This window comes from Bos mutus, chromosome 11, assembly GCF_027580195.1.
Source record: "Bos mutus isolate GX-2022 chromosome 11, NWIPB_WYAK_1.1, whole genome shotgun sequence".
Taxonomy (NCBI): domain Eukaryota; kingdom Metazoa; phylum Chordata; class Mammalia; order Artiodactyla; family Bovidae; genus Bos; species Bos mutus.
Window position 1 is genome coordinate 2,143,238 of NC_091627.1, and position 23,380 is coordinate 2,166,617.

At 59.1% G+C, this 23,380-nt stretch overlaps 2 protein-coding genes across 3 annotated transcripts in view; one reads left to right on the plus strand and one right to left on the minus strand.

Moving 5' to 3' along the window:
* The window catches only part of BRD3 (bromodomain containing 3), a 38,266-nt gene extending 19,389 nt beyond the window's left edge, over positions 1-18,877 (plus strand). Inside the window, exons 7-12 of one of the 2 annotated variants that reach the window (XM_070378682.1) lie at positions 1,999-2,127; positions 5,210-5,401; positions 6,241-6,464; positions 10,762-11,054; positions 12,120-12,248; positions 18,287-18,877. In XM_070378682.1, the coding sequence (XP_070234783.1) occupies positions 1,999-2,127; positions 5,210-5,401; positions 6,241-6,464; positions 10,762-11,054; positions 12,120-12,248; positions 18,287-18,357 (1,038 nt within the window). In that variant the 3' untranslated portion in view covers positions 18,358-18,877. Of the gene's footprint in view, positions 1-1,998; positions 2,128-5,209; positions 5,402-6,240; positions 6,465-10,761; positions 11,055-12,119; positions 12,249-14,004; positions 17,331-18,286 lie in introns of those variants that run through there. The other variant, XM_070378681.1, reaches the window with a different exon arrangement.
* Positions 18,878-19,097: 220 nt separating this feature from the next.
* On the minus strand, positions 19,098-21,131 carry BRD3OS (BRD3 opposite strand). Its single transcript, XM_070378683.1, has 2 exons — positions 20,982-21,131; positions 19,098-20,346 (listed from the first exon to the last, which is right to left on the minus strand). The coding sequence occupies exon 2, from the start codon at positions 19,745-19,747 to the stop codon at positions 19,493-19,495; it is 255 nt and encodes an 84-aa protein (XP_070234784.1). The 5' UTR covers positions 19,748-20,346; positions 20,982-21,131; the 3' UTR covers positions 19,098-19,492.
* Between the last annotated feature and the right edge of the window lie 2,249 nt (positions 21,132-23,380).

Genomic DNA, 23,380 nt, shown 5'->3' on the forward strand with positions numbered 1-23,380 from the left:
CTCTGTAACGCTAGGCGAGGAGGCCCTTCACAGTCCAGCCCCTCCCAGGATAGACGCGGGTCTTGGAGGAGGCCGTGGAGGAGCTGGCTCCAGGATCCCCGCTCTCTCAGGCCCTGCACCAGGGTCTTCCTGCCCCGGGGGCTTCTCCCTTGGTTTTTGTGGGCATTGCAGTGGGTCAGGCCAGGTGTGGACAAGCAGAGAAGAGCAGGCTTGGGCCAGGCAGGGATGGAGGGGGCTTCCTGGCTGGTGGCAGCCCAAGGGCAGGAGGTCGGGGCTGTGAGCTCCTGAGGGGTCTTCCCCGCGTGGATGAGGGGGCTCAGGCCTAACACAGCTCTGCTTCCTCAGCCCGTTTCAGTCTCTCGTGGTCTGAGGGGTGTCCCCAGCACATTGGCGTGTGTGGCCTGCAAAGCTGCCCCCACAGAGGGGAGAGGGGGTTCTTTGCACCTGTGGGGTCGGGGCCCTGAGCTGCCGGTCTCAGTCATTCTGCCCCCACTCCGCGAACGCTGCCCTGGGACAGACTGTCCTTCTGGAAGTTTTGCTCCCCACTAGGGGCAGGACAGGCCCGGCCGTCCAGGGCAGTGAGTGGTTCCTGGGGAGCCTGCTGGGCTGGGTGACCGAGCGGCCTCCTCACCTTCTCTGACCCTCTCCCTGGTTGCAAGGGCAGGCGCCGGCTTCCTTAGACACATGAAGTGCTCTGGGGGCCCTGCCTCTTTTGGGAGCCCCGCGGCACCAGCTGCTTTTCCTGGGCTGATGTTTCGTCTGTATGGTGTGAACAGAGGGTCAGGATGCAAGCCAAGCAGCAGAGGGAAACCCCGCCTCTGGTTCCACTGTCCCCCTTCCCCAGGGGTGATTGTTGCTGCTGGTTCGGTTACATCTTTTCTGACCAGCTCCTGGCTCAGGCTAGCTCTTTCCCAGCAGGTTTTGTCAGTGGGGCAGTGGTTCCCAGGCTCTAAGGTGCACCAGGACAGTGGCTAGCAGTCAAATTAGGGCCGAAGTCCGAGACTGCCACAGGTGTTGAGAGAGTCTTGGGTGCCCATTTGCTGAGCTGCTCCAGAGTGGGGAGGTTGTGCAGAGGACTGGAGCCCAGCAGCCCCAGTGTTGCTGGAAGCTCCCAAGAGGGCAGAGGAGGGTGGTGTGTGCTAGGCTGGAGGGGCTGCAGGTCCTAGAGTCTGACCACCAGCTGCCCCTCCTCCGAGGCCAGGACTTTGTTGCTCTGGGCACAGGCGGGGTGGGTGGCTGGGCTCTGGGCCAGTGTCCCGCGGCAGTAGGGCACAGCCCCCAGGATAAATGGGCACCTCAGACCCCCGACACGAGGTCCCTGACACATGAGCTCCATGTGAACCCAGCCAGGCCCAGGCAGCTCACGCCTGGAGAGCCACTGCCCGGTGTGCCCTGACCTTGCTGCTTCCGTGCGGCGCCCCCATCTGGGCGCACCCCGTCCCCCATCGTGGTGCCCATTGTCCGTATCCCAGCGGCGGCGGGACAGTTGGGTGCCACCGGAGGCAGGCTGGCCAACAGCACCTGGATTCTCCAGGGAGAAAATTAAAAGTCTCGTTGCGAGAGCTGAGTCACCCCCTAAACGAGCGGAGGGTGACTTCCTGCCAGAAGTTGCTCGTTCCCTACCAGAGCCCCTGCCAGCGGGGACACGGATGTGTGAAAAATCATTCAGGATGTAGACCTGGGATTTGGGGTGAGGATGGGGTGGGTGGTGGCTACAGGAGCTGACTCCTGTGAGCGCCTTTTTCTTTCTCCCTGGGGATCTGCCTCTCTCCCAGGCTCCCGGGCCCTCCCCTCCAAGCCCCCCTTCCCCGCTCTCCCGGGCTCCCGGACCCTCCCCTCCAAGCCCCCCTTCCCCTCTCTCCCGGACTCCCGGACCCTCCCCTCCAAGCCCCCTTCCCCTCTCTCCCGGGCTCCCGGACACGGCCTCAGGCTGGTGCTGGACCTGTGGCGGCCCCCGAGGCCCGGCGGTGCCTCACGCCCGTGGCGTCTGTCTTACAGAAGAAGATGGACAGCCGCGAGTACCCGGACGCACAGGGCTTCGCAGCCGACATCCGGTTGATGTTCTCCAACTGTTATAAATACAATCCCCCGGACCACGAGGTGGTAGCCATGGCCAGGAAGCTGCAGGTGAGCCAGGCGCTGGGGGGCGGGGCCCCCGGGGCACAGGCGGGATCGGCCGCTCGGGGCAGGTGTCGGGAGCATCCGGCCGGGGGAGGCGCAGGGTTGGGGGGTGTCCAGGGACCTCACCCACAAACATGTTTCTCTTGAGCAGTGGCTGAGTGGCGGCCAAGCCCTGGGCCTGCTCCCCAGGGATGAGGTGGCCCACCAGCCAGTCCCTGCCTCTGGGGAGCACAGGCTCCAGTGGGTGTCAGCATGCAGGTGGGCCTGCAGGCATTCTGGCCGGGTGAGGGCAGAGGGGAGGCGGGCCGCTCGTGCTGGGGCCCGCGGGCGTCCTGCCAGGCAGTGGCTCGTGGCTTTGCGGATGACGCGGGAGCGTGGGACCTGCGGGGAAGCGCAGACTGAAGGGGAAGCCTCCAGTGGCGGGGCCTCGCATGTGTGCACACAGACCTCACACACGAGTGTGCGTGTGTCATGCGCGAGTGTGCGTGTCGTGTGTGCCCTGCAGCGTGCTCATCTGGCAGTCTGGAGGCTGACACGGGTTTCTCTGCTGGCTGGCACGCAGAGTCTGTTCTCTTTTCGATCACCTGGGCTGTTTTGCGACCCCATGGACTGCAGCCCGCCAGTCTCCTCTGTCCATGGGATTCTCCAGACAAGAACACTGGAGTGGGTTGCCATTCTCCAGGGGATTTTTCCCCACCCAGGAATCAAACCCAGGTCTCTCCCGCAAAGCAGGCAGATTCTTTACCGTCTGAACAACCAGGGAATCCCTTTGTAAATAACAGCACCTATGTTTTACATGGGATAAAATCAGGCGGCTTTCTGTTTAGAAGAAAGAGAGATATGGATGTGTGGGTGTGTGTCCTGCTCCAGGAGCTCTCTTTGCACAGACCTAGCACGCTGTTCTGTTAAGACAGCCCCCATCTCTTGCTCAGATCTAAACCTTTTGTAAACCCTGTACGGTCACTCGGGCACATCCTTGCTCACCCAGCCCCAGATGGGGGTGCTGGGGGTCCTCCTCCTGGGCCTCTGGGTTCTGGTTTCCCCCATTCCTCCTGCCTGGGAGTGCTGGCTGCTGCGTGCTGCCCACTCTGCTGGCTCCCACTGGGGTGGGCGCAGAGCCGTCCTGGGGTCCCGGTGCTCCCAGAGGGAGCTGCCCGGACCCATGGTTTTAGACCACAGCCCAGACCCCAGAAGGCCCTGCCCAGCCTTGTGCTCTTGCTGCTCTGTGACGCCCCTAAAGCTTGTAAGTTGCCCCACGAGGAAGCCAGGCGGCCCACGGGCCAAGGGCAGTGGCTGGTTCTGGTTCTGGTCCGACTGAAGGGGGTCTCCCCTGTGTGGGACTCTACCTGCTGACGACTATTCTGATCCCATGGAAGGGGGTCTCCCCGGTGTGGGACCCTACCTGCTGATGACTGTCATGACCCCACTGTTGGGTTAGAGCCCGACTCTGCAGCAGTCTGAGGTCGACCAACCCCCGCCCCCAACCAGGACAGAGCAGGCCGGACCAGGGTGGCCGCGTGCCTCCTGCATGTTGCTGCCTTGACTTCAGCAGGAGATTCTAGGGGACCAGGACCCGGAGCAGGCTCCTCCCAGAGCTGGACACCTGCCAGTGTGGCTCCACGTGTAAACCAGGTGTATGTGGCCTCAGGAACGTGAGCCAGGCGGAGAAGGCTTGCCGCCTGCCGCTCAGCCTGTCTGAGATGGACCTGGGCCACCAGGGAGAGGGGGGCCTTCGGTGAGCGTGCTCCCACCAGGGAGGGGACGCCTATGCTGAGCGTGCTCCCACCAGGGAGGGGGCCTTCACTGAGCGTGCTCCCGCCAGGGAGGGGGCCTTTGCTGAGCGTGCTCCCGCCAGGGAGGGGGCGCCTATGCTGAGCATGCTCCCACCAGAGAGGGGGCCTTTGCTGAGTGTGCTCCCACCAGGGAGGGGGCCTTCACTGAGCGTGCTCCCGCCAGGGACGGGACCTTCACTGAGCGTGCTCCCGCCAGGGAGGGGGCGCCTATGCTGAGCATGCTCCCACCAGAGAGGGGGCCTTTGCTGAGTGTGCTCCCACCAGAGAGGGGGCCTTTGCTGAGTGTGCTCCCACCAGAGACGGGACCTTTACTGAGCGTGCTCCCGCCAGGGAGGGGGCCCTCACTGAGCATGCTCCCACCAGAGATGGGACCTTCACTGAGCGTGCTCCCGCCAGGGAGGGGGCGCCTATGCTGAGCATGCTCCCACCAGAGAGGGGGCCTTTGCTGAGTGTGCTCCCACCAGAGAGGGGGCCTTCACTGAGCGTGCTCCCACCAGAGACGGGACCTTTACTGAGCGTGCTCCCGCCAGGGAGGGGGCCCTCACTGAGCATGCTCCCACCAGAGATGGGACCTTCACTGAGCGTGCTCCTGCCAGGGAGGGGCCCTTCACTGAGCATGCTCCCACCAGAGATGGGACCTTCACTGAGCGTGCTCCTGCCAGGGAGGGGCCCTTCACTGAGCGTGCTCCCACCAGGGAGGGGGCACCTATGCTGAGCGTGCTCCCACCAGAGAGGGGGCGCCTATGCTGAGCGTGCTCCCACCAGAGAGGGGGCCTTTGCTGAGCGTGCTCCCTCCAGGGAGGGGGGACCTTCGCTGAGTGTGCTCCCAGGGCTGTGCAGGAGCTGGCCGTTCTGACTGAGCCGGATCCTTTGAGCCAGCTCTTGGACCACCCGCCCCCCTCCACCCCAAGAACAAGGTGTGATGCTCCAGTGATGTCACTGGGCAGAGGGATGGGAGAGCGTGAGTGGCTCCCAGACCGGGTTTCGGGGGCCCAGGAGGGTCCCAAGCTCCCGGGCAGGCCTCTCCCTGGCAGTGGGTGGCGGCCTTGGAGCCAGAGCAGAAAGGACTTGCCTGTCTTCTACAGGAGGCGGGCACCCAAGTGCCCGCTCCTGCAGGGCTGCGTCCTTAGCTGCTGGCCCTGTGCCCCTAGTCGGGGGCTGTGCTCACTGCTTGGGAGGGAGGGACAGAGGGAGGGAGGCAGGGAGTAGGCGCCCTGGGCAGGTGGAGCCGTCTCCCCATTCCCCGGGGGGTGCCCACAGACGCTGGGACCCAGGCTGCCCCTGCTCTCCCGCAGGACGTGTTTGAGATGCGTTTCGCCAAGATGCCAGACGAGCCGGCAGAGGCGCCCGCCCTGCCCGCGCCTGCAGCCCCCGTGGTCAGCAAGGGCGTGGAGAGCAGCCGCAGCAGCGACGAGAGCTCGTCGGACTCAGGCAGCTCGGACTCGGAGGAGGAGCGTGCCACGCGGCTGGCGGAGCTGCAGGAGCAGGTGAGCGGCCGTGCAGGCCAAGGGGCTTGGGCAGGACCGCGGTCCGTCCCCGCCGGCCCCTGACCCGAGGTCTGCCCCAGCCGCCACCCCCTCCCCAGCCACAGCCATCCTCGCTGCGGTGTCGCTGGGAGGGAACCTGGGAAAGGTGTCAGTTTCAGGGCCCCCTCGCCAGTGCCTGCAGGCCTGGGGCCCTGTGAGCCCGCCTGTGTTGGAATGTCCCTGGAGCCTCTTCCTGCTCTGCAGAAAGGTCTGCAGGGGCTGCAGCCCTGCGGCCCCTAGAGCCTGCCTCTCGGGGCGGGGGCGAACAGGACTGTCCTGCCTCCGCCTCTGACCCCTGAGGCTTGTTCCCACCCCGCTTCACGCTCCTTCTGTGCAAGATGGGAGCACGAGGTGCTAGATTCCCGGGGGGCCCTCTGGCAAGGAGGAGACATCGAGTAGCTGAGCCCCATGGGGGCTCACAGGCTGGGGTCCCTCCCGTGCCGTGGGACGTGGTCGGCGTGCGCAGCATCCCCATTCTAGCCCGTCCACCTACTAAAGGCTGGGGTCACCGTTTCCTCGCCTGTGGAGCGTGGCTCCCGGAGCCCCTGGGCGCCTTGGGGGGCTGATGGGGTGAGGGGCGCGTGGAGTGCGTACACACTGCCCGCCGCTGCAGGCCTCGTTCGGTGTTGGCTGCTGGCCCTGCGCCGTATTCGCCCCGCAGTCCTGCCGTGTGGTGCCCCAGCAGCTTGCCCACGAGCTCGGCTGCGGATGTTCTCTCCGGGGTGGGCGGTTTAAGCGCCTTCCCGGAGCGTCTCCCTCCGCCCAGCCCGGAGTCCTCACCCGGCGGCCGTGTCTTCCAGCTGAAGGCCGTGCACGAGCAGCTGGCGGCTCTGTCTCAGGCGCCGGTGAACAAGCCAAAGAGGAAGAAGGAGAAGAAGGAGAAGAAGAAGAAGGACAAGGACAAGGAGCGGCACAAGGCCAAGGCCGAGGAGGAGAAACGGGCCAAGGCCGCCACGCCCGCCAAGCAGGCCCCGCAGAAGAAGGCGCCCGCCAAGAAGGCCAACAGCACCAGTGCGGCCGGCAGGTGGGCGCCAGGCGGGCTGGCACCAGCTGGCGGGGGCACGGGGCTGTCAGGAGAGAGGGCGGGGTGGGGGGGCATTGGTGGGCCTTGTCTTGCCCCCATTGTGGGGAGACTGTGGGGACCCAGCGAGGTCTCCTCCAGGAAGGGTATGGGCTCCGGAGGGCAGAGCTCAACCTCCCGGGGGGCTGGCCTCAAGACAGGCGTGGAGACCTCTAGAGTCGCGGTTGTGGGGACGTTTTCCTGATCTGGGCAGGGCTTTTCTTTGGGGGTGTGTCGGGCTCTGGGCACCCCGTTCCCAGGTCGCCCAGTATGTGCAGGGTCGGGACGGGGCAGTGCCCCTTGGCACACAGCTCCGTGGGCCCCACGGCTTTTCCTTGGTTCCCGCCGAGGCCCGGCGCCGCCCCGAGGATCGCTGGCCACGGACAGGCAGGGACAGCACGGGGAGGTGTGTGGGGGCGAAGAGCCCCCCAGGTGAGGAGACCTCCCCAGGCCTCCTCCATCCAGCTGCACGGGCACGCAGGATGGAGATCCAGGAGCCGGGAGGGGCAGCGGGCACAGAGCTGTGGCGGGGAGAGGATGTGTCCCTCGTAGGGACTGGGACAAGTGGGGTGCCGCCCAGGAGCGGAGACGGGGCTGGGAGGAGGGGAGGGTTGCGGCCTCGGAGGCTGACGGGCTTCGTTTAGGGGCTCGCGGTTTATGCTCTGAGCAGATGAAGCTGGAGCGGAGGAGGGAGGCGCAGGGGGCAGAATGGGCGGAAGGACACACTTGGGGGCTGACGCGGCCCTCCGGTCAGGAGGGGCCAGCATGCCCGTCGGTTGGGGTGGAGGCGTGTGGCTTCGAGGGCTGTTGGTGCGGCGGAGGCGACAGGCTTTGGTCCCTGGATGGAGGAGGGGCTGGTGGAGCGCGGGGCGTGGGCTCCAGCAGCGGCCGGGCAGTGAGCGCGGTCAGGGCTCGTCTGTGCCTCCCTTTTCCAGGGGGGCAGGACCCCGCGCCCTGTCCTGTCTCTGGTTCTGGCATCAGTGTGCTGCCGGCCTCAGAGATGGTCTGGGCAGCGCTTTCCTCTGTCTCCTGGGGCAGGCTTACAGAGCTGGTATCCTCCTCGTTTTGTAGTTTGTTTTTGGCTGTGCTGGGTCCTCGTTGCTGGAGGGGGCCTGCTCTTAAGTTGCAGGGGGTGGGCTTCTGACTGCAGTGGCTGCTCCCGTTGCAGAGCACAGGCTCTGCGGTGCGCAGCTGCAGTGCTGGTGTCTCCCGGGCTCCGGAGCACGGGCCCAGTACTTGTGGCCTGTGGACTTAGTTGCTCTGTGGCCCGTGGGGTCTTCCCCGACCAGGGATCGAACCCGTGTCTCCTGCATGGGCACGTGGATTCTTTACCACGGAGCCACGGGGGAAGCCCCCAGAACTGGGATTCTTAAGTGTGTGATACAGTTCACCATGAATCCATCTAGACCTGGAGTTTCACTGTGGGAAGGTTTTTAAGGGTGAATTCAGTCCTTTTGATAGATTCAGGAAGTCGGGTTATTGGTTTGAGTCTGTGTTTTTTCATCACGGTAGGTTTGTTTGAGACGTCGCCTTACCTTTAAAGTCTGTAGGGTTTGTAGCAATGTGTTCTTTGTTTTTTCATTCCTTGTATTGGTAATTCGTGTCTGTTTCTTGGTGAATCTGGAGAATTTGATCAGTTTTGTTGGTTGTTCAAAGAACCAGTGTCTGACTTCGTTGACTTTTCTATTTTCTTTTTCTTTCATCTTGGTCTTACTTTTATCATTTCCCTTTGCTTGGTATGGACTTAATTTGCTTTTCTTTTTCTAGCTTGAAAACAGAAGCTTAGATGATTGATTTTTTTCCTTCTTTTTCTTTGTTCTGTTTTTTGGCCCTGAGCCACGCGGGATCTTAATTCCCTGACCAGAGCTCCAACATGCACCCCCCGCAGTGGAGGCACAGTCTCAACCGCTGAAGCTTCAGGCCTTCTCTTCCAGTATAAGCATCTCATGCTTTAAGTTTATGTCTCAACTCACTGCTTTGGCTGTATGTTCCCCACAGACGTGATTTGTTGTGATTTCATTCAAGTTCAAAACATTTTTTAATTCTCTCCAGGTTCCCTTTTTGACCATGGGTATTTAAAAGTATGTTTGACCTACAGATATCTGGAGACTTTTCAAGATATTTTTCAGTTACTGGTTTCCAGGGTCAGAGAACATGCTTTGCATGCTTTCAGCATTTTGAAACTTTTGTTAAGATCTATTTTACGGCCCAGAATGTGGTCTGTCTCGGTCAGCGTTCCGTGTACACTTGAAAAGAATGTGTGCTCTCCTCTGTTGGGTGGAGTGCTGTGTGAGTGTCAGTTAGAAGATTTAAAAATCTTAAAAAAAAAAGGGGGACACAAATGACTGACTTAGGAAACAGGAACAGACTCATGGACTTGGAGAATGAGTTTAGGGTTGGCGGGGAGGGGACAGGTGGAAGGGAGGGCTAGGCTGGGGGCTTGGAACTGACGTGCACACACCGTTCAGATAACTGGGCTTCCTCGGTGGTTCAGTGGCAAAGAACTCGCCTGCCAGTGCAGGGGACACGGGTTCAGCCCCTGATCCGGGAACCCCCCACGTGCCGTGGCGCAGCTAAGCCCCTGTGCCGTGACTACGAAGCCCACACACCCTCCAGCCCAAGCTCCGCAACAAGAGAAGCCATCACAGAAGCCCACTCAGCCACACGCAGCAGCAGAGACCCAGCGTGCCCAGAAAGATGAGTGATGCAGAGCAAACTGGGGAGAAAGTGAGCAGCTAACAGACTGACTGACTGTGTTACAGTGTAACACAGGAAACTCTGCTCGGTGTTCTGTAATGACCTAAACGGGAACAGAATGTGAAGAGTATAGATACGTGTATATGTAAAAAAAAATTTAAGTTAAGTTAGTTGACAGTGGTGTTGGGATCGTCTGTATTCTTGCTGATTGGTTCTGTTGCTTACCGAGAGAAGATCGTTGAATTCTCTAAGTAGAATTGCGTATTTTCCTATCTCCCTTTATTTCTGTCAGCTTTTGTTTATATATTTTGAAGCTTGGTTTCAGATGAACAGGCATGTTGAACTGTGCTGCCGTCTTGGCCAGCTGACATTTTATCGTTACGCAGTATCTTTTTCCCAATAGTATTCCTTTTCCGAAGTGTACTTTGTCTGAAGTTGTTATAGCTACTGGAGTTTTCTTTGGATTGATAGTATATACATGGGATACTTCCCCCCTATCTTTTTACTTTTAACCTACCTCTTTTATTTTAAAGAAGGATTTGTGTAGACAGCCTAAAAGTTGGGTCTTGGTTCTTACCAGTCTGACCATCTCTTCCTTTTAATTGGTGTGTTTAGATCATTTGTATTTAATGTAATTGTTGATATAATTGGATTTCCATCTGTTGTTCACTTGCTCAGTTGTGTCCGACTCTTTGCGACCCCATGGACTGCAGCATGCCAGCCCTCCCTGTCCATCACCAACTCCCGGAGCTTACTCAAATTCATGTCCATTGAATCAATGATGCCATCCAACCATCTCATCCTCTGTTGTCCCCTTCTCCTCCTGCCCTCAATCTTTCCCAGCATCAGGGTCTTTTCTCATAAGTCAGCTCTTCGCATCAGGTGGCCAAAGTATTGCAGCTTCAGCATCAGTCCCTCCAGTGAATATTCAGGGTTGATTTCCTTTATGACTGACTGGTTTGATCTCCTTGGAGTCCAGGGGACTCTCAAGAGTCTCTTCCAGCACCACGGCTTGAAATCATCAATTCTTTGGCACTCAGCTTTCTTTATGGTCCAACTCTCACATCCATACACGACTACTGGAAAAACCATAGCTTTGACTAGCCGGGCCTTTGTCGGCATAGTGACGTCTCTGCCTAATTGGCCGTCCAGGGCTTCTGCTCACCGTCACGTTGTTTTCTGTGAGTCCCTTCTGTTTACCCCTCTGTTCCATCCCTGCCTTCTTGGGGTATTTGAATACGGAGTTTGACCTGTTGCACTTGAGATGCCTGTGGGGTGTCGAGGCGGGCTGCATGCTGTGGCTGTCTCCTGTCCAAGGCCTCCCTGAGCTGGTGGGGCCTCTGAGCTCTGAAGCAGGGTCTCCGTGTCCCTGGAGATGCAGGTGCGTCCTGGGCAGTGGCCCGGCTCCTCTGCCTGGGTGCCACTGGGGCTGCTGCTTGGAAAGACAGCCTGGTCCTGAAAAGGACAAGGGCTAATGGGTGAGGGTCAGGGTCTCAGGGGTGGAGTTCGGTGGAGTGTGGGGGCTGGGATGCTGCGCCGTGACGCCCCTTGCCTTCTGCCTCAGACAGCCGAAGAAGGGCGGCAAGCAGGCATCGGCCTCCTACGACTCGGAGGAGGAGGAGGAGGGGCTGCCCATGAGCTATGATGAGAAGCGGCAGCTGAGCCTGGACATCAACCGGCTCCCTGGGGAGAAGCTGGGCCGCGTGGTGCACATCATCCAGTCGCGGGAGCCCTCGCTGCGGGACTCCAACCCCGACGAGATCGAGATTGACTTCGAGACCCTGAAGCCCACCACGCTGCGGGAGCTGGAGAGATACGTCAAGTCTTGTTTACAGAAAAAGCAAAGGAAGCCGTTCTGTAAGTTGCCGGGGCAGAGAGTGTTCCTGCCGCCCGCTCCCGTCTGTCTGCCGCTCCCCGGAGCAGAAAGCCAGGCAGCCCCAAGAGTGGTGGGGGGGCAGGCAGTGGGTCGCGGGCTCCAGATTCCTCCCCTGTCTTCCGTCTCACGCCCCCAGGATGCAAGGGTACAGCGTCTGTCTGCTCACCTCGGGATGGGGGGCTTAGCTGAGACGGGCTGCCAGCCACTCCCCAGCCAGAGCCCTTCTTCCCCCTGTTCCTGGGCAGCTGGGCGGCTCTTGTATGCCCCGGCCTTCACTAAAGCAGGCGAGACCCCCGAATTAGCCCCCAGCCCCTGGGCAGCTGGGCGGCGCTTATATGCCCTGGCCTTCACCGGTGCAGGCAGGGCCCCGGGGGTCGGCTCCAGCCACGTTCACGCAGATGCTGGCTAAGGCCCTCCATTTAGGGCCTGACTGCAGGTCACCTGTCAATGGTTCCCTGCCTGAGCAGACCAGTTCCCTTTGCCTGGGGTTGAGGGTCCAGAGGACTCCCAGGGTAGACAACTGCACTGGCTCAGGATTCACTGGATTGGAATGAGCCGCTGCCTGGGTCAGTGAGAGGAAGGGCAAGCCCCAGGCAGCCCCTTGGCAGCCCTGAGGACACTCAGGGTGTACTGTTCCTGTGTGTGGCCCCCTCGGGCCGCTGGCCCCTCACTTGCTTTGTGGGGGGCAGCCTTCTGGATGGAGCATCTTGTTGCCCTCTGCGGCCCTGGCACATTTGGCCCTCGGTCAGTGGCCTGTGGACTCAGTGGTGCTGGCGCAGGTGTGCCAGGCGGTGGGCAGGGCTCCCGCGTGGAGCCTTGGGAGAGCCTCGGCCACAGTGAAGGAAAACCAGGAGTTGGAGGAGGGTCCGGGCTTCAAGTCACCCCCGCCTGCAGCAGGGGGTGGTCAGTCCCACCTCAGGAGTTCTGTGACAGTTCCGGGGCTTTGCCCGTGGCAGGGGCTCCATCCGGGTGGGCAGGGGCACCGCCTTGGGGGGCTGGGCATCCGCCTGCCCTGCCCGCAGCCACAGCGCCCTGCTCTCCCACAGCCACGAGCGGGAAGAAGCAGGCGGCCAAGTCGAAGGAGGAGCTGGCTCAGGAGAAGAAGAAGGAGCTGGAGAGGCGGCTGCAGGATGTCAGCGGGCAGCTGAGCAACAGCAAGAAGCCAGCCAAGAGAGGTAGGGCCGCCCCCGTGCTGCTCGGGGCGGGGGAGAGGGCTGCGGCCCCCGGAACCCTGGTCTCCTTACCTGCAGCTGGGGCTCCGAGGCTGAGCAGGCAGCAGGCACGTGGGAAGGCGCCACTCTGCAGAGCTCCTGGGAGCGGCGTTTTGGCCCAGCCGTGGTCCGTGGGGGGCCGGACTCCGTGACGTGGGAGGGACTGGGGCCCACCCTGCAGCTTCGGAGGGTTCTGGCCCCAGCAGTGAGCTTCCTGGTCGCCCGGGAGAAGGACACTAGTGCCCAGCAAGTTAGCCAGCACCATAGGCGGGGAGAGGGGCTGACTGCCAGCCCCGACCGCGTGCTCTGTGGACTTTGGGGTCTCAGTTTCGGTGAGCAGGTGCTTCGACTCCTTGTCTCCTTTCTCTGGAGCCTGTAAGAAAGGGCACGTGCCTTTTTTCCTACCCAGGTGGTGGTCAGATTCTAGGCTCAGTCTTGGCCATGTAGCAGCCGGCTGCCACAGCCTTGCCTGGCCCTGCTTTCCTGGTGCCAGGGTGGGCCTTGGGGCCCTCCCCCTGCCACCGATGGCTGAGTTCCCTTGGATCAGCCCCGGAGAGGGCAGGGCAGGTGGGCACGTGGTTACGGCTCAGAGCCGCCTGCCCGGGGCCAGCCCGCCCCCACAGCCCGTCAGTGCCTCTCGGTTGGCGGCGCTCACTCCTTCCCAGGCCCAAGTGGTTTTGGCTTTGCTGGCCTCCGAGCTGGTTCTGTGCTCACTTCTGACACCAGCTGTGTGAGTTCCTCTCACACCAGTTCTCCAGGCTCCAACACGAGCTGGGCATCCAGCCGTTCAGTCAGTGCACTGTCTCCTCGGGGATGGTGCAGAGCCTGCAGGGTGAGGGCTCAGACGCCAGGTGCAAGTTCCCTGCCTCTCCCGTGCCTCTGACTGCCGGGCTGTGAATCGGGAACCCCCACGACCCTCTGCTCAGGTGTGCACACTCGCTGGAGTGGCTCACAGAACTCGGGAGTCCTGAGTCTGAATCACATGGTGGTTTGTCATAAAGGCTGCGGCTTGGGGACAGCCAGGTGGGCGGGAGGCACAGGGCTGGGGCTCAGGTCAGGGGCCGGGCGCCCCTCCCAGCACCTGGAAGCCCTCTGCGTAGGGGGTTTCTCTGGAGCTCAGTCTCCTCCAGCTGTCTCCCCTTGGAGGGAACAGACGCCCAGCTCGTGTTGGAGCCTGGAGAACTGGTGTGAAAGGAACTCACACAGCTGGTGTCAGAAGCGAGAGCAGAACCAGCTCAGAGACCAGCAAAGCCGAATGCACTTGGCCTGGGAAGAAGTGAATGGCAGTTCCCTCCCCTCAGAGGTGGTGGCCAGCTGGGGGGCTGGCAGGGTGGGGCGGCGGGGCGAGCTGAAGAGTTCCCGCCCTCCAGTCATGTGGTCTTCCTGGTGACCAGCCAGGGCCGAGGCTCTCAGGGGGTCCCACCCCAGTCACTCGTTAGCATAAACTCAGGTGTGATCTAAAGGGCCCCACTCAGGAGGTCTTGGGGGACCTGGGAGCCCTGTGCCAGGGACATGTACAGGCACCAGACAGACTCCTCGCAGCCTCACCAGTGCGTTGACTCGCATCAGTAGATCTGTTAACATTTTTCAAGTGACCAGGTCAGGATCTGGGTTGGGGGGGATGTGGAGCCAGCACAGGGGCTGCAGGAAAGGCCGCGGGGACGGTGGGGCGGCGGGCCGGTGCGGGGGTGCGCGCCGCTCACCTGTGCGTCTCCCCCAGAGAAGTCGGGCTCCACCGCGTCCGGGGGGCCCTCGCGGCTCAGCAGCAGCAGCTCCTCCGAGTCCGGCAGCAGCAGCACGAGCGGATCCAGCTCCGACAGCAGCGACTCCGAGTGAGCCCTGGACGCGCGCGGCTTGGGACGCAGCCGGTGGCCGCCGCCGCCGCGGGGATGCCGCGGCCTTCCCCCCGGCGGTTAATATACTCCTTTCGTTCCATGGCGTGCAGGCTCTCCTTTCACTTCAGTGTTATGGTATCTTCCAGTTCTGGCTTTAATAGGTCAACCAGGATCTTTCTGTGTGTGTCCATTAGACTTTGAGAAGCTGTGAATCGGCATAAGGTCTTTCCTCTGTAACTGAACTCAAGCCCCTTGGAGATGCCGGCTTCAGACGCTAACCTGGTAACCGTAGGAAACGTGTGAGGTGTGGTCTGAAGGTGCTTGCAGAGCCCCTTTCCTTACGCCCGACCTGGTCTGTAGCCCCAGCGAGAACGTCTCCCGAGGAAGTGTCTCGGACGTGGTGCCGCACGCGAAGGCTGTTGGCTTTGCCGACAGGGGTTTGTCTCCGTCTCCGGGGGCCCTGGGCCCTGACCCTTACGTCGAGGGCAGCTCTTTCTGCAGGGGCTGCGGACAGCCAAGCCCACCCCTGCCGTGAGTGAGGGCCAGGGCTGGGCCCCCGCCGGGAGGGGTCCCTGCGGTCCCCAGCCGGAGCTTCTGCTGGTGGGGAGCCGGCGAGGGGGCGTGCAGAGGAGCCGTCTTTCTGATCTCCCGGGAGGAACACGGTGGCTGCGTGCGGCAGCGCGAGGGTTCCCAAACACTGAAACTTTTACCTCAACTTTGAAAAAAAAACAGAGAAAAGATTTAAAAAAAAAAAAAGGAGACTCTTTTTGTAAGGTTCAGCAATTTTCTACGAAAGGCCAGCCCCACGCGTGTCCCCAGCCCAGCCGCTGCCACGCACTCCGGAACCGTCGCCCCAGTCTCGTGTATATATGAATATTTTATTTATTAACATCATTGGTCTTTTTTTTAAAAAAAAAAAAGAAAGAAAAACAAAACCGCAAAAGAAATGCATTTAAAAAAAATAAGAAAGAGAGGAGCAGAGATGCAGGCCTTTTCCGTGGTGTGAGGGGAGCCCAGACCCCGCGGGGCGCGGGCCGCTCGCCCAGGTGCTACCGCCTCCTGCCCCGCGCGGTGCTGAACCTCGTCTGCGTGCTCGTCTCGGGGCTGCGGGGTTTCTGTTCTCGTTCTTTCTCGTGTGTGTGCGTGCGTGTGCGTGTGTGTGTGTGTGAAATCTGGAGACTCACAGGTAATAGACAACTTCCGGCTGCAGCACATTCTCATTTTTTTTTTTTTTTTAATTTTGTTTAGCTCTTTTATATTCACTTCCGATCTCTCTTAGGACTGTTTTAAAAAGGACTTCGATTTAGGGAACCCCAGTTATATAATATAAACTTTGTAATCTGCGAGAAAAAGAAATGTATAGTAAATCTAAGTCTTGATTTTTACCTTTCTATTGTAAAAAAAAAAAGTAATAATAATATACAGAGTTTAACAGAAGGTTATGTTTCGGTTTTGTTTTCTCCAGAGGCTGCCCCCTGAGCGCGGGGTACCCACCACACCGCCTGCCTAGCTCTGAGCCGCGTGGCTCTGGCCAGGGGTTCATGGCCCCCAGTGGGGCATCCCTCACCCCCACCTCCAGGGAGGGGGTGGCCCCTGCTGCCCCACCGCGTCTCCCGGCTGCCAGCCGGCAACGGCATGGCCCGGGCTGGAGGAGCCTCTGGCCCCAGGAGGGCTCCCTCCCTCAAGACTGCATGGGGGCTTCTCAGTTAGCACAGAAATGACGGGACCTCACCGAGGCAGGGGCTGGGGGTGGGGCTGGGGGCGGCCCAGCCGCTTGTCTGAGGTCGCGTTCTTCCCGACAGCCCTTCTGGATAGATCAGGGCACCAGCTGCTGGCGTCCTAACAGGTGGTGGTTCTAAAAATCCCTAACATCCACTTGGATGCCACCAACCTTGATGGCTGACGAGCCCTCTGATGGGGTAGAACTCTGATGAAACGTGCTTGGGGGGTTGCCATTTTTCTGACCGCCGCTGATTCTGACCTTTGGTGAGTGTTGAGCCAGTTCATTCGACTTTTCATTGTAATAAAAATATAAATGGATTTTAAACTTGCCATTTTTTTTAAAGCTGCCCTGTTTTTCAAAGGTGTTTTCTAAACAGATCTTTAATGGAGTAAAAACTGACTTTAAGGACTTAGTGCACGCTGGAAGGTCTTGAAGCAGGATCTCATGGGCGACAGGCAAGAGGCACAGGTCTGGGTGACAGACAGACCCGAGCCAGGGGGCTGGAGGTGCTGGGAGCTGCCGGGGGTGCCCTCCAGCTGCCAGTGGGGAGGGTCGCCCTTGCCAGCCGCTCAGCAGGGGACAGGGGGCCCCAGTGCTGGGCGCAGTGGGAGCAGTTCCTATCCGCTGGTTTCCAGGTGTGAGAGGGGTTCTCAGCCGCCTCCCCTCCTTTCCTCTGAAAGATCTGCTGGCTCTGATGCTGCCGGAGAGCTGAGCCATGTAGGTCAGTGGTTTTTTTTTTCCCTTAGGCTTTCTGTCCAGACTCAAAACTGATTTCAGAGTTTTGGGGGACTCCCTCCACCCCCTGACGTCAGCCTATGGGTGTTTGCTGTTTTCATTTCTTTTGTGTTGGGCAAGTGAAATTGTTCTAGTTTTCCTAGAACTAGAGGGCAGCCCGTAGAGGGTTAGGAACCGTGTTCAGTGGGTCGCACCCATGCAGGACTCGAAATTGTGGCTTTCAAACAGTCTCCCCGACCCCTGGGGGCCGAGGGGGTGGCTTTGGCCGTGAACTGAATTCCAGAAACCCTTGCTCACTCATCTTGCTTACAGACTGTTAAGATGCGTTTTCTTTTTTGTTTGCTTTTTGTTCTTTTGCAACATTCACATCTTCTACAGTTTTGGTGGGGGGTGGGGGGGAACACCGCCCACAATAAAGGCTTCGTTACATCCAGCGTAGCGCTGTTCCCTGATACTGGCATAACACTTCCAGGAAGTTTTCCTTTTTTTATATTTAAAATGTTACTTTTCTGTATGATGTGCATGCAAGTTTACCGTAACTTTTCTTAAACTTTTTAGTGCCGTTTCTAGTATATTCCTGTAAATGTCAGTTACTGAAAATGAGTCCGATGTAAGTAGTTTTAGCTTGTCTACTGCAGTGCTGGCCTCATCACGACAGAATAGAAGTGGTAGAAAGTACTGTTTCTGGTGATCATGGACCCTTCTCCTGGGGCATTTGTTTTGTTTTCATAATAAAAGGAGAAAAAAAAAAGAGGCACCGTCTCTGCTTTCTGGGCTCCCAGCGCTCCCCTGGCTGGTGTGTGATGGGGGAGGGGGCCTTCGTTTTAACATCATGTAGTTCCTGGTGGGAATGCCCGGAGCGTCCCAAAGGGGTCTCAGCCGGCCCAGTGGCTGTGGTCCTCAGCCCGGGTTGGGGAGGCCCCAGGACCTCGGGAGCCCTGTGTGATGCCTTTTCAGGCCAGTGGCTGCACAGTGGCTGCTCCCGTGGCTGACCTGCAGGCACCCCACCCCACCCCCCGGCCTGGTTATCTGGCGCTCCCACTGGGCCCTCCGTCTACACTAAGGTGCTTCCTGAGACCACAGGCGTCCAGTGCTCGTCCGCTGGCCCGAGGATGTTTCCGAGAAACTGCATCGGGCAGTGTACACGCTGAGGTTTCTTCCAGGCGGCCTGGAACCCGGCAGCAACAGATCAAGGAGGTGTCGAGACAAGTGCGGGTTCTGACACTGTTTTCAAATCGTGACTGTTGGAGCCAGGCCTTGCAGTGGGGTGCTGTCCAGGCCCAAGGCCACCCTCCCGTGTTCCCTTGGCACATGTCACCCAGCCTGAGTTCCCCAAGGTCAGGGACTGAGCACATCTACCTCAGTGTCCCAGCCCCAGCGGGGAAGGCCAGGTGCGCAGGCCAGCTGCTCACCAAGCAGCTCGGTGCCTGCTCTCCTGTCTTTGCCACCACCTCTGTGACTGCAGCTGACCAGCCATGGCCCATTCCTCGGTCAGTCTAGGGAGAGGCACAGGCATTCCAGCTAAGTCAGAACTTTGCTTCCTTCCTGAGCTGGACTTAAGTCGGAGGACTACAGAGAGGCCTCTCTCCTAGGCGATTCCAGTGTCCCGGCGCCTGGACGGGCGAGCCTTTACTGCTCAGGCCCGACTCTACAGGAGACGGGCTTCCTCTTCATCTCCGGGAGCCACTTAAAGGAACTCTGTCTTCCAGGCTCCCGGCCAGAGGCGGCAAGAAAGCCGAGGCTCTATCAGCGAGAACCAGGCCTCTGGCTGGACGTGTGACCGTCGGGGAATGCAGTCTGACCCGGCCTTCCCGTCTGGATGCTGTCTGCTGACGAGCTTGCACGCCTGCACGAGGAGCCGCGCACACGGAAGCCCTGGGTGCACTGTGTGCATGCCAGCAGGACGGTCTCTGCCCGCCCACGGGCTCCGCAGAGCGCTGCCTGCCCTGCGGTTCTTAGCAGTTGTTCGGCGTTAGTGTTTTAACAAAAACCCTGGAAGCCAAGGCAGGATATTATGAACAAACAGATCGAAATTTGGAGTGAGGAAGGAAGGAGCCTCCTGAAGGAGATTTATTTAAAAAGAAAATTCAGCTTCGGCAAGACACGTCTGCATTCACCTTGCTACACAGACTTTAATTACAGCAAATCCCTTAAACTGACTCATAAACCTGCCCACACGGGGGGCCAACACACATCAAACACTGCAGGTGGCCGGGGGCTGCAGCCCGGAGCAGAGGCCGAGCTGCTGTCGGCTGAGAGCCTGCCTGTTTCAGCTCTGTGATTAAACCTGAGGTCACTTAGCAGCTGACGTGTAACTTCATAATTGGGGGCTTCCCCTCCCTAAGTAAAAGGATGCCTTGCCCACAGCCCCCAGCATCAGGGAGCTAGTGCAGACACCGTCACAGTGCATCGCGGGCGACGATCGCTTTGGTAACAACTCAAACTCAAGTGCCACAGAGCTCCTGCTGAAATGCTGCTGCCAACGACCTGTTCAGGGTAAAACCACTGTGGTCCCGCTGATGGATTTCCGATCCTACATGACGCCAATTCACTTTTTTTTTTTTTTTTTTAAATATTTGACCCATTCTTCACCAGGCAGGAGGGACTACTAGAGAGAACCTGTAAGAATGTGAAAAGGTTGTGTGTACCTGGGGTATCTCTCTCGCGTGACTTACTTGGAAGCGTGACCAGGACAGCATAGCTGGGCCTAGGCTGTGCTTGCAGCGCCTGCAGGGTCAGGACGGGGTCCAGAAGTCCACCCATCACCCCGACTGTGAGTGGGCGGGGTGCCACCTCTGGGGTTTGGGGGCTCTTCTATCACAGCTCAGCCTTCACATTCCCTGTCAGAATCTCCCAGTGAGGGCTAGGGATCAGCAAGGCGGCCTGGTGCCTGGGCTCAGATTTTCACCCCAGAATTACATTATAGAACAAAACTTGGACTGCCCCGTGTCCCGCGAGACGTCCAGCTTGTTTCTGTCCCGGACGAGGATGGCCTCGTTCCCGTACTGTGAGTACCACATGCTTCGGCTCCTGCTTAGGTACGTCCCGGGCAGAGCGGATGCCAGCTTCTGCTGCTGCTGTTGCCAGATGAGCAGGGAGGTGTCCCGGTACCGGAGCCGGGCGTAGCTTTCAGACAGAGCTTTCTCTGCCAGCGGGACGCGGCCACTCATCACTGGCCAGAACCTCCCTGCTCCTGGGCTCCTGCACAGCAGCCACCTGCTCTGCACTAAATGCACTAATGAATGAGCTTTGCAGCAGCTGGGCGTGAGGATTCCTTCTTTAACTTAATGGTAACGAGGAACTCAGGCCATTTGCAGGCAACACCCTTTATGAGGGCTCTTGGCGAGGAAACTGGAGAGGCGTCTCCAAGCATTCTGAAGACAGCCAAGAGCCACGCGTGAGTCGGCAGGCAGGTCGGCGGGGCCCCGGCCGCAGCGTGTCCCCGTGACGGCTGTGTGCTCTGTGTCAGCTGTGCCGATGACAGGGACGAGGCTCTCACCGCAGGCAGGACTTGTCAGGTGCCCACTGCGAGTCTGACGCCGTGCCTCAGACCACTGCCTCTGAAGGCACACGTCCGCTGTCCTGCATGAGAAGGCATTGTGCACTAGGCCGAAACTGACAGCAGCTGCCCTGAGAACTGCCCTCCTGATCTGTGCCTGGGTCAGCTTTCAGCAGCACAGAGGCGGTGCGGTCCCTGCCAGGGGTGTGGAACCAGCTTTTTGTGCAGGGCTTCCTTCTGGCTAGCCTTCAGCTCCTCCGCAAGGTGAAGCTACAAAGAAACCAACCTGCCGTCAGGTGTACGGAGAGGAAAGGACGCCGGCGGTCCTGGCAGGGCTTAGGGCACGGGATCCTTCTTAACTCTTGGGATCAGAGCCCTTAAGCCAAGCCACCCAGCCCCATGCTCCCACTATTTCGGTTGCTCCCCGGTGACGCAGTGAGCTTGGGTTTAAGAGGCAGAAGGATGCCTCATCCTAGTTCTTCTGTGAACTACGGGGGTGGTGCTGGGGAAACCCCTTGCTGGAGAGCTAACGTCCAGGGAGAGCTGAGAGATAAGTTCTAAGAATCTGACGGGGCGCAGAAGGAACCTGCCCACGTTGGTACCCACCCAGCGCCCCCTTTCTCCTCCGAGCAGCCGGGAGGGCCCTGAACCCGAAGGAAAAATGACGTCAGGGGAAACCCGAACAGGGCGCATCCTCAGTAGCCCCAGCCCGGCTCTCCCAGCCGCGCAGTTCTCCCTTCCGTGCGGCCCGCGCCCCCGTCGACCAGCCGCGTCCTCGCGACCCGCTGAGCCCCCGCCGCCCCGCCCACGGCGCGTCCCCACCGCCTCCCCAGCGTCCCGGGCGCCCACTCGCCCGGAGGCGCCCCGCAGCCCCCTGTGACCCGGCCCGCGGCCCGCCCGGTCACCTGGCCCGCGCCCCGGGTCGTCCTGCCCCGGCCACCCGCGCGGCGGGGCCTCGGGGACGCGCAGGGCGGTGCCAGCGGGCGGAGGGGCCGCGTCTCCATGGCAGCGCCGCAGGCATGCCGAGCCGAGCCCTGAGGCCAGGCAGGCGGCGCGCCGAGCCGGAGCCATCGATGGCTCCGCGGGGCGGGGCCGGGGGCGGGGCTTCCTGCTCGAGCAGAGGCTGCAGCGGGAGCCTGACCTCCCACGGTTCCTGCTGGTCTTTGCATCATATTGCTTGTCTCTTTGTGTGGCTGCTTGCGTACTTCTGGGGCTTCCCTTGTAGCTCAGTCGGTAAAGAATATGCCTGCAGTGCAGGAATCCTGGGTTCAATCCCTGGGTCGGGAAGATCCTCTGGAGAAGGAAATGGCAACTCACTCCCGTATTCTTGCCTGGGAGATCTCATAGACAGAAGAGCCTGGTGGGCTGCAGTCCATGGGGTCGGGCACGGCTGGGTGACGAACACTTACTCGCGTCCTTCTGCCACTGCTGTTGCTGTCGCTCCTAGCATTCTTGCTCCTAGTGAGCGATACCGTTATTTTGTAATAATTACATGTTGTTCTCAGTCTGGGCTCCCACTCACCCCTGTCAACCAGCCGGGCCAGGTCCCCATTCTTCCGCACCCGGCCTCCAAATCGTATTCCAGTAACACGCTCCTTTCGTATCTTCCCCTTTCCTTACTGAACTTTCCTTACTGAGTTTTATGGTTTCTGGCCACTCCAGTACTCTTGCCTGGAAAATCCCATGGACGGAGGGGCCTGGTAGGCTGCAGTCCATGGGGTCGCTAAGAGTCGGACACGATTGAAGTGACTTGGCAGTGGCGGCAATGCTAACTAAGGAAGTGGACAGAAGGGACGTTCATCGAACACTGAGCCCGCCATCATAGGATCCACGTTCTTGACGTTCTTTGCAAGGACACAGAACATATACAGAAGCTGATCACAGGCCAGACCATAGATTAGTTTCAATATGTTTCAAAGCATATAAGTCCTACCTGGAAAGGGTCACAGGAAACGTAGTCTATGAAACAGCAATAAAAAGGTAACTAGAAGAAAACCCATATATTTGATTATTTTGAAATATATTCCCAAGCCCATTCAAGGATACCAAAAAGCAACCTCTGAATTTCTTACGGGTCAAAGAGAAACTCACAATACAAATGTTAAACTATTTTAACGGAATGGTGATAAAAGTACAATATATCAAAATTTGTGGGATGCAGTTACAATCACTCCTGGAGGGAAGTTTAGAGTCTAAAATGCATATACAAGAAAATATACATATATATGGTGTGTTTGTGGCATATATGGAAGCTCTGTATTGTCTTTGCAATTTTTCTGTAAATCTAAAACCGTCCCAAATTAAAGTATAAAAGCTTATTTTTAAAATTAGTGAAAAGGAAAGTCACAGAGGTGAGAAAAAATTAATCTATATCACTGATGAGGGACTTAGTCAGGGTCCTGCTGGAAGACAGAAGTCACACCAGTGATTTGACCAGAGAGAAATTAATAGAAGGGATTGCACATTAGGTACAAAGGTGTTAACAAGGTCACTTGTTAACAAGGTTAAAATAAAAACCTCTGAAGTATGTCAAGGTGGTAACTTCAGGAAGCAGAGGACCAGAGCGAAGCAGGTGGAATTATGAACATTTGGGAAGTCGGAGGAGGGATGCCAAAGAGCTGCAACTCAGGCTTTCGAGGAGGGGGCGCTGGCCGTCGGAGCTGGTGTCTCCCACCAAGAGGAGGGTCCCAGCAGGGCGAGACCCAAACCCAGAGGATGGGGTGCCGGCCAGCCACTGGCCCGAGCGGCAGCAACAGGATGAAGTGGACTTTGTGCTCGCTGGAGAAACTGCAGACTGGATTCAGCTGCTGCTTCAGGAAAAACACGGGGCATCGTGGCCCAGGGAGCTGCCAGCTGCCGGCAGGAAGCAGAGACGAAGAAGCAGCTTCCTTCTCTGCTTCGCTTTCTGTCTACCTCCAGCGCGCTCTCCTGACGGATCCCACTGGTCCCTGCCTCACGACGCCGGCCGTGAAGGCTGTTTAGATCGATGGTTCAAGGCAAAGGCTTATGGGCACAGGCAAAACCTTCCTCACTGGCATCTCTTTATTCAGCCTCCATCCACAGGTTTCTACACACATTTGAGCTTCCATATAACAAAAGCAAGTCAGACAAAAACCTAACTCTCCACTTCTGCCTGATACGATGCGACTATCTTTCATACGAGAGTGGAACTGTCTCACCATCAACAGACAAATGGATAAGGAAGATGTGGTGTATACATACTCAGTGGAATGCTGCTGCTGCTGCCGCTGAGTCGCTTCAGTCGTGTCCGACTCTGTGCGACCCCAGAGACGGCAGCCCACCA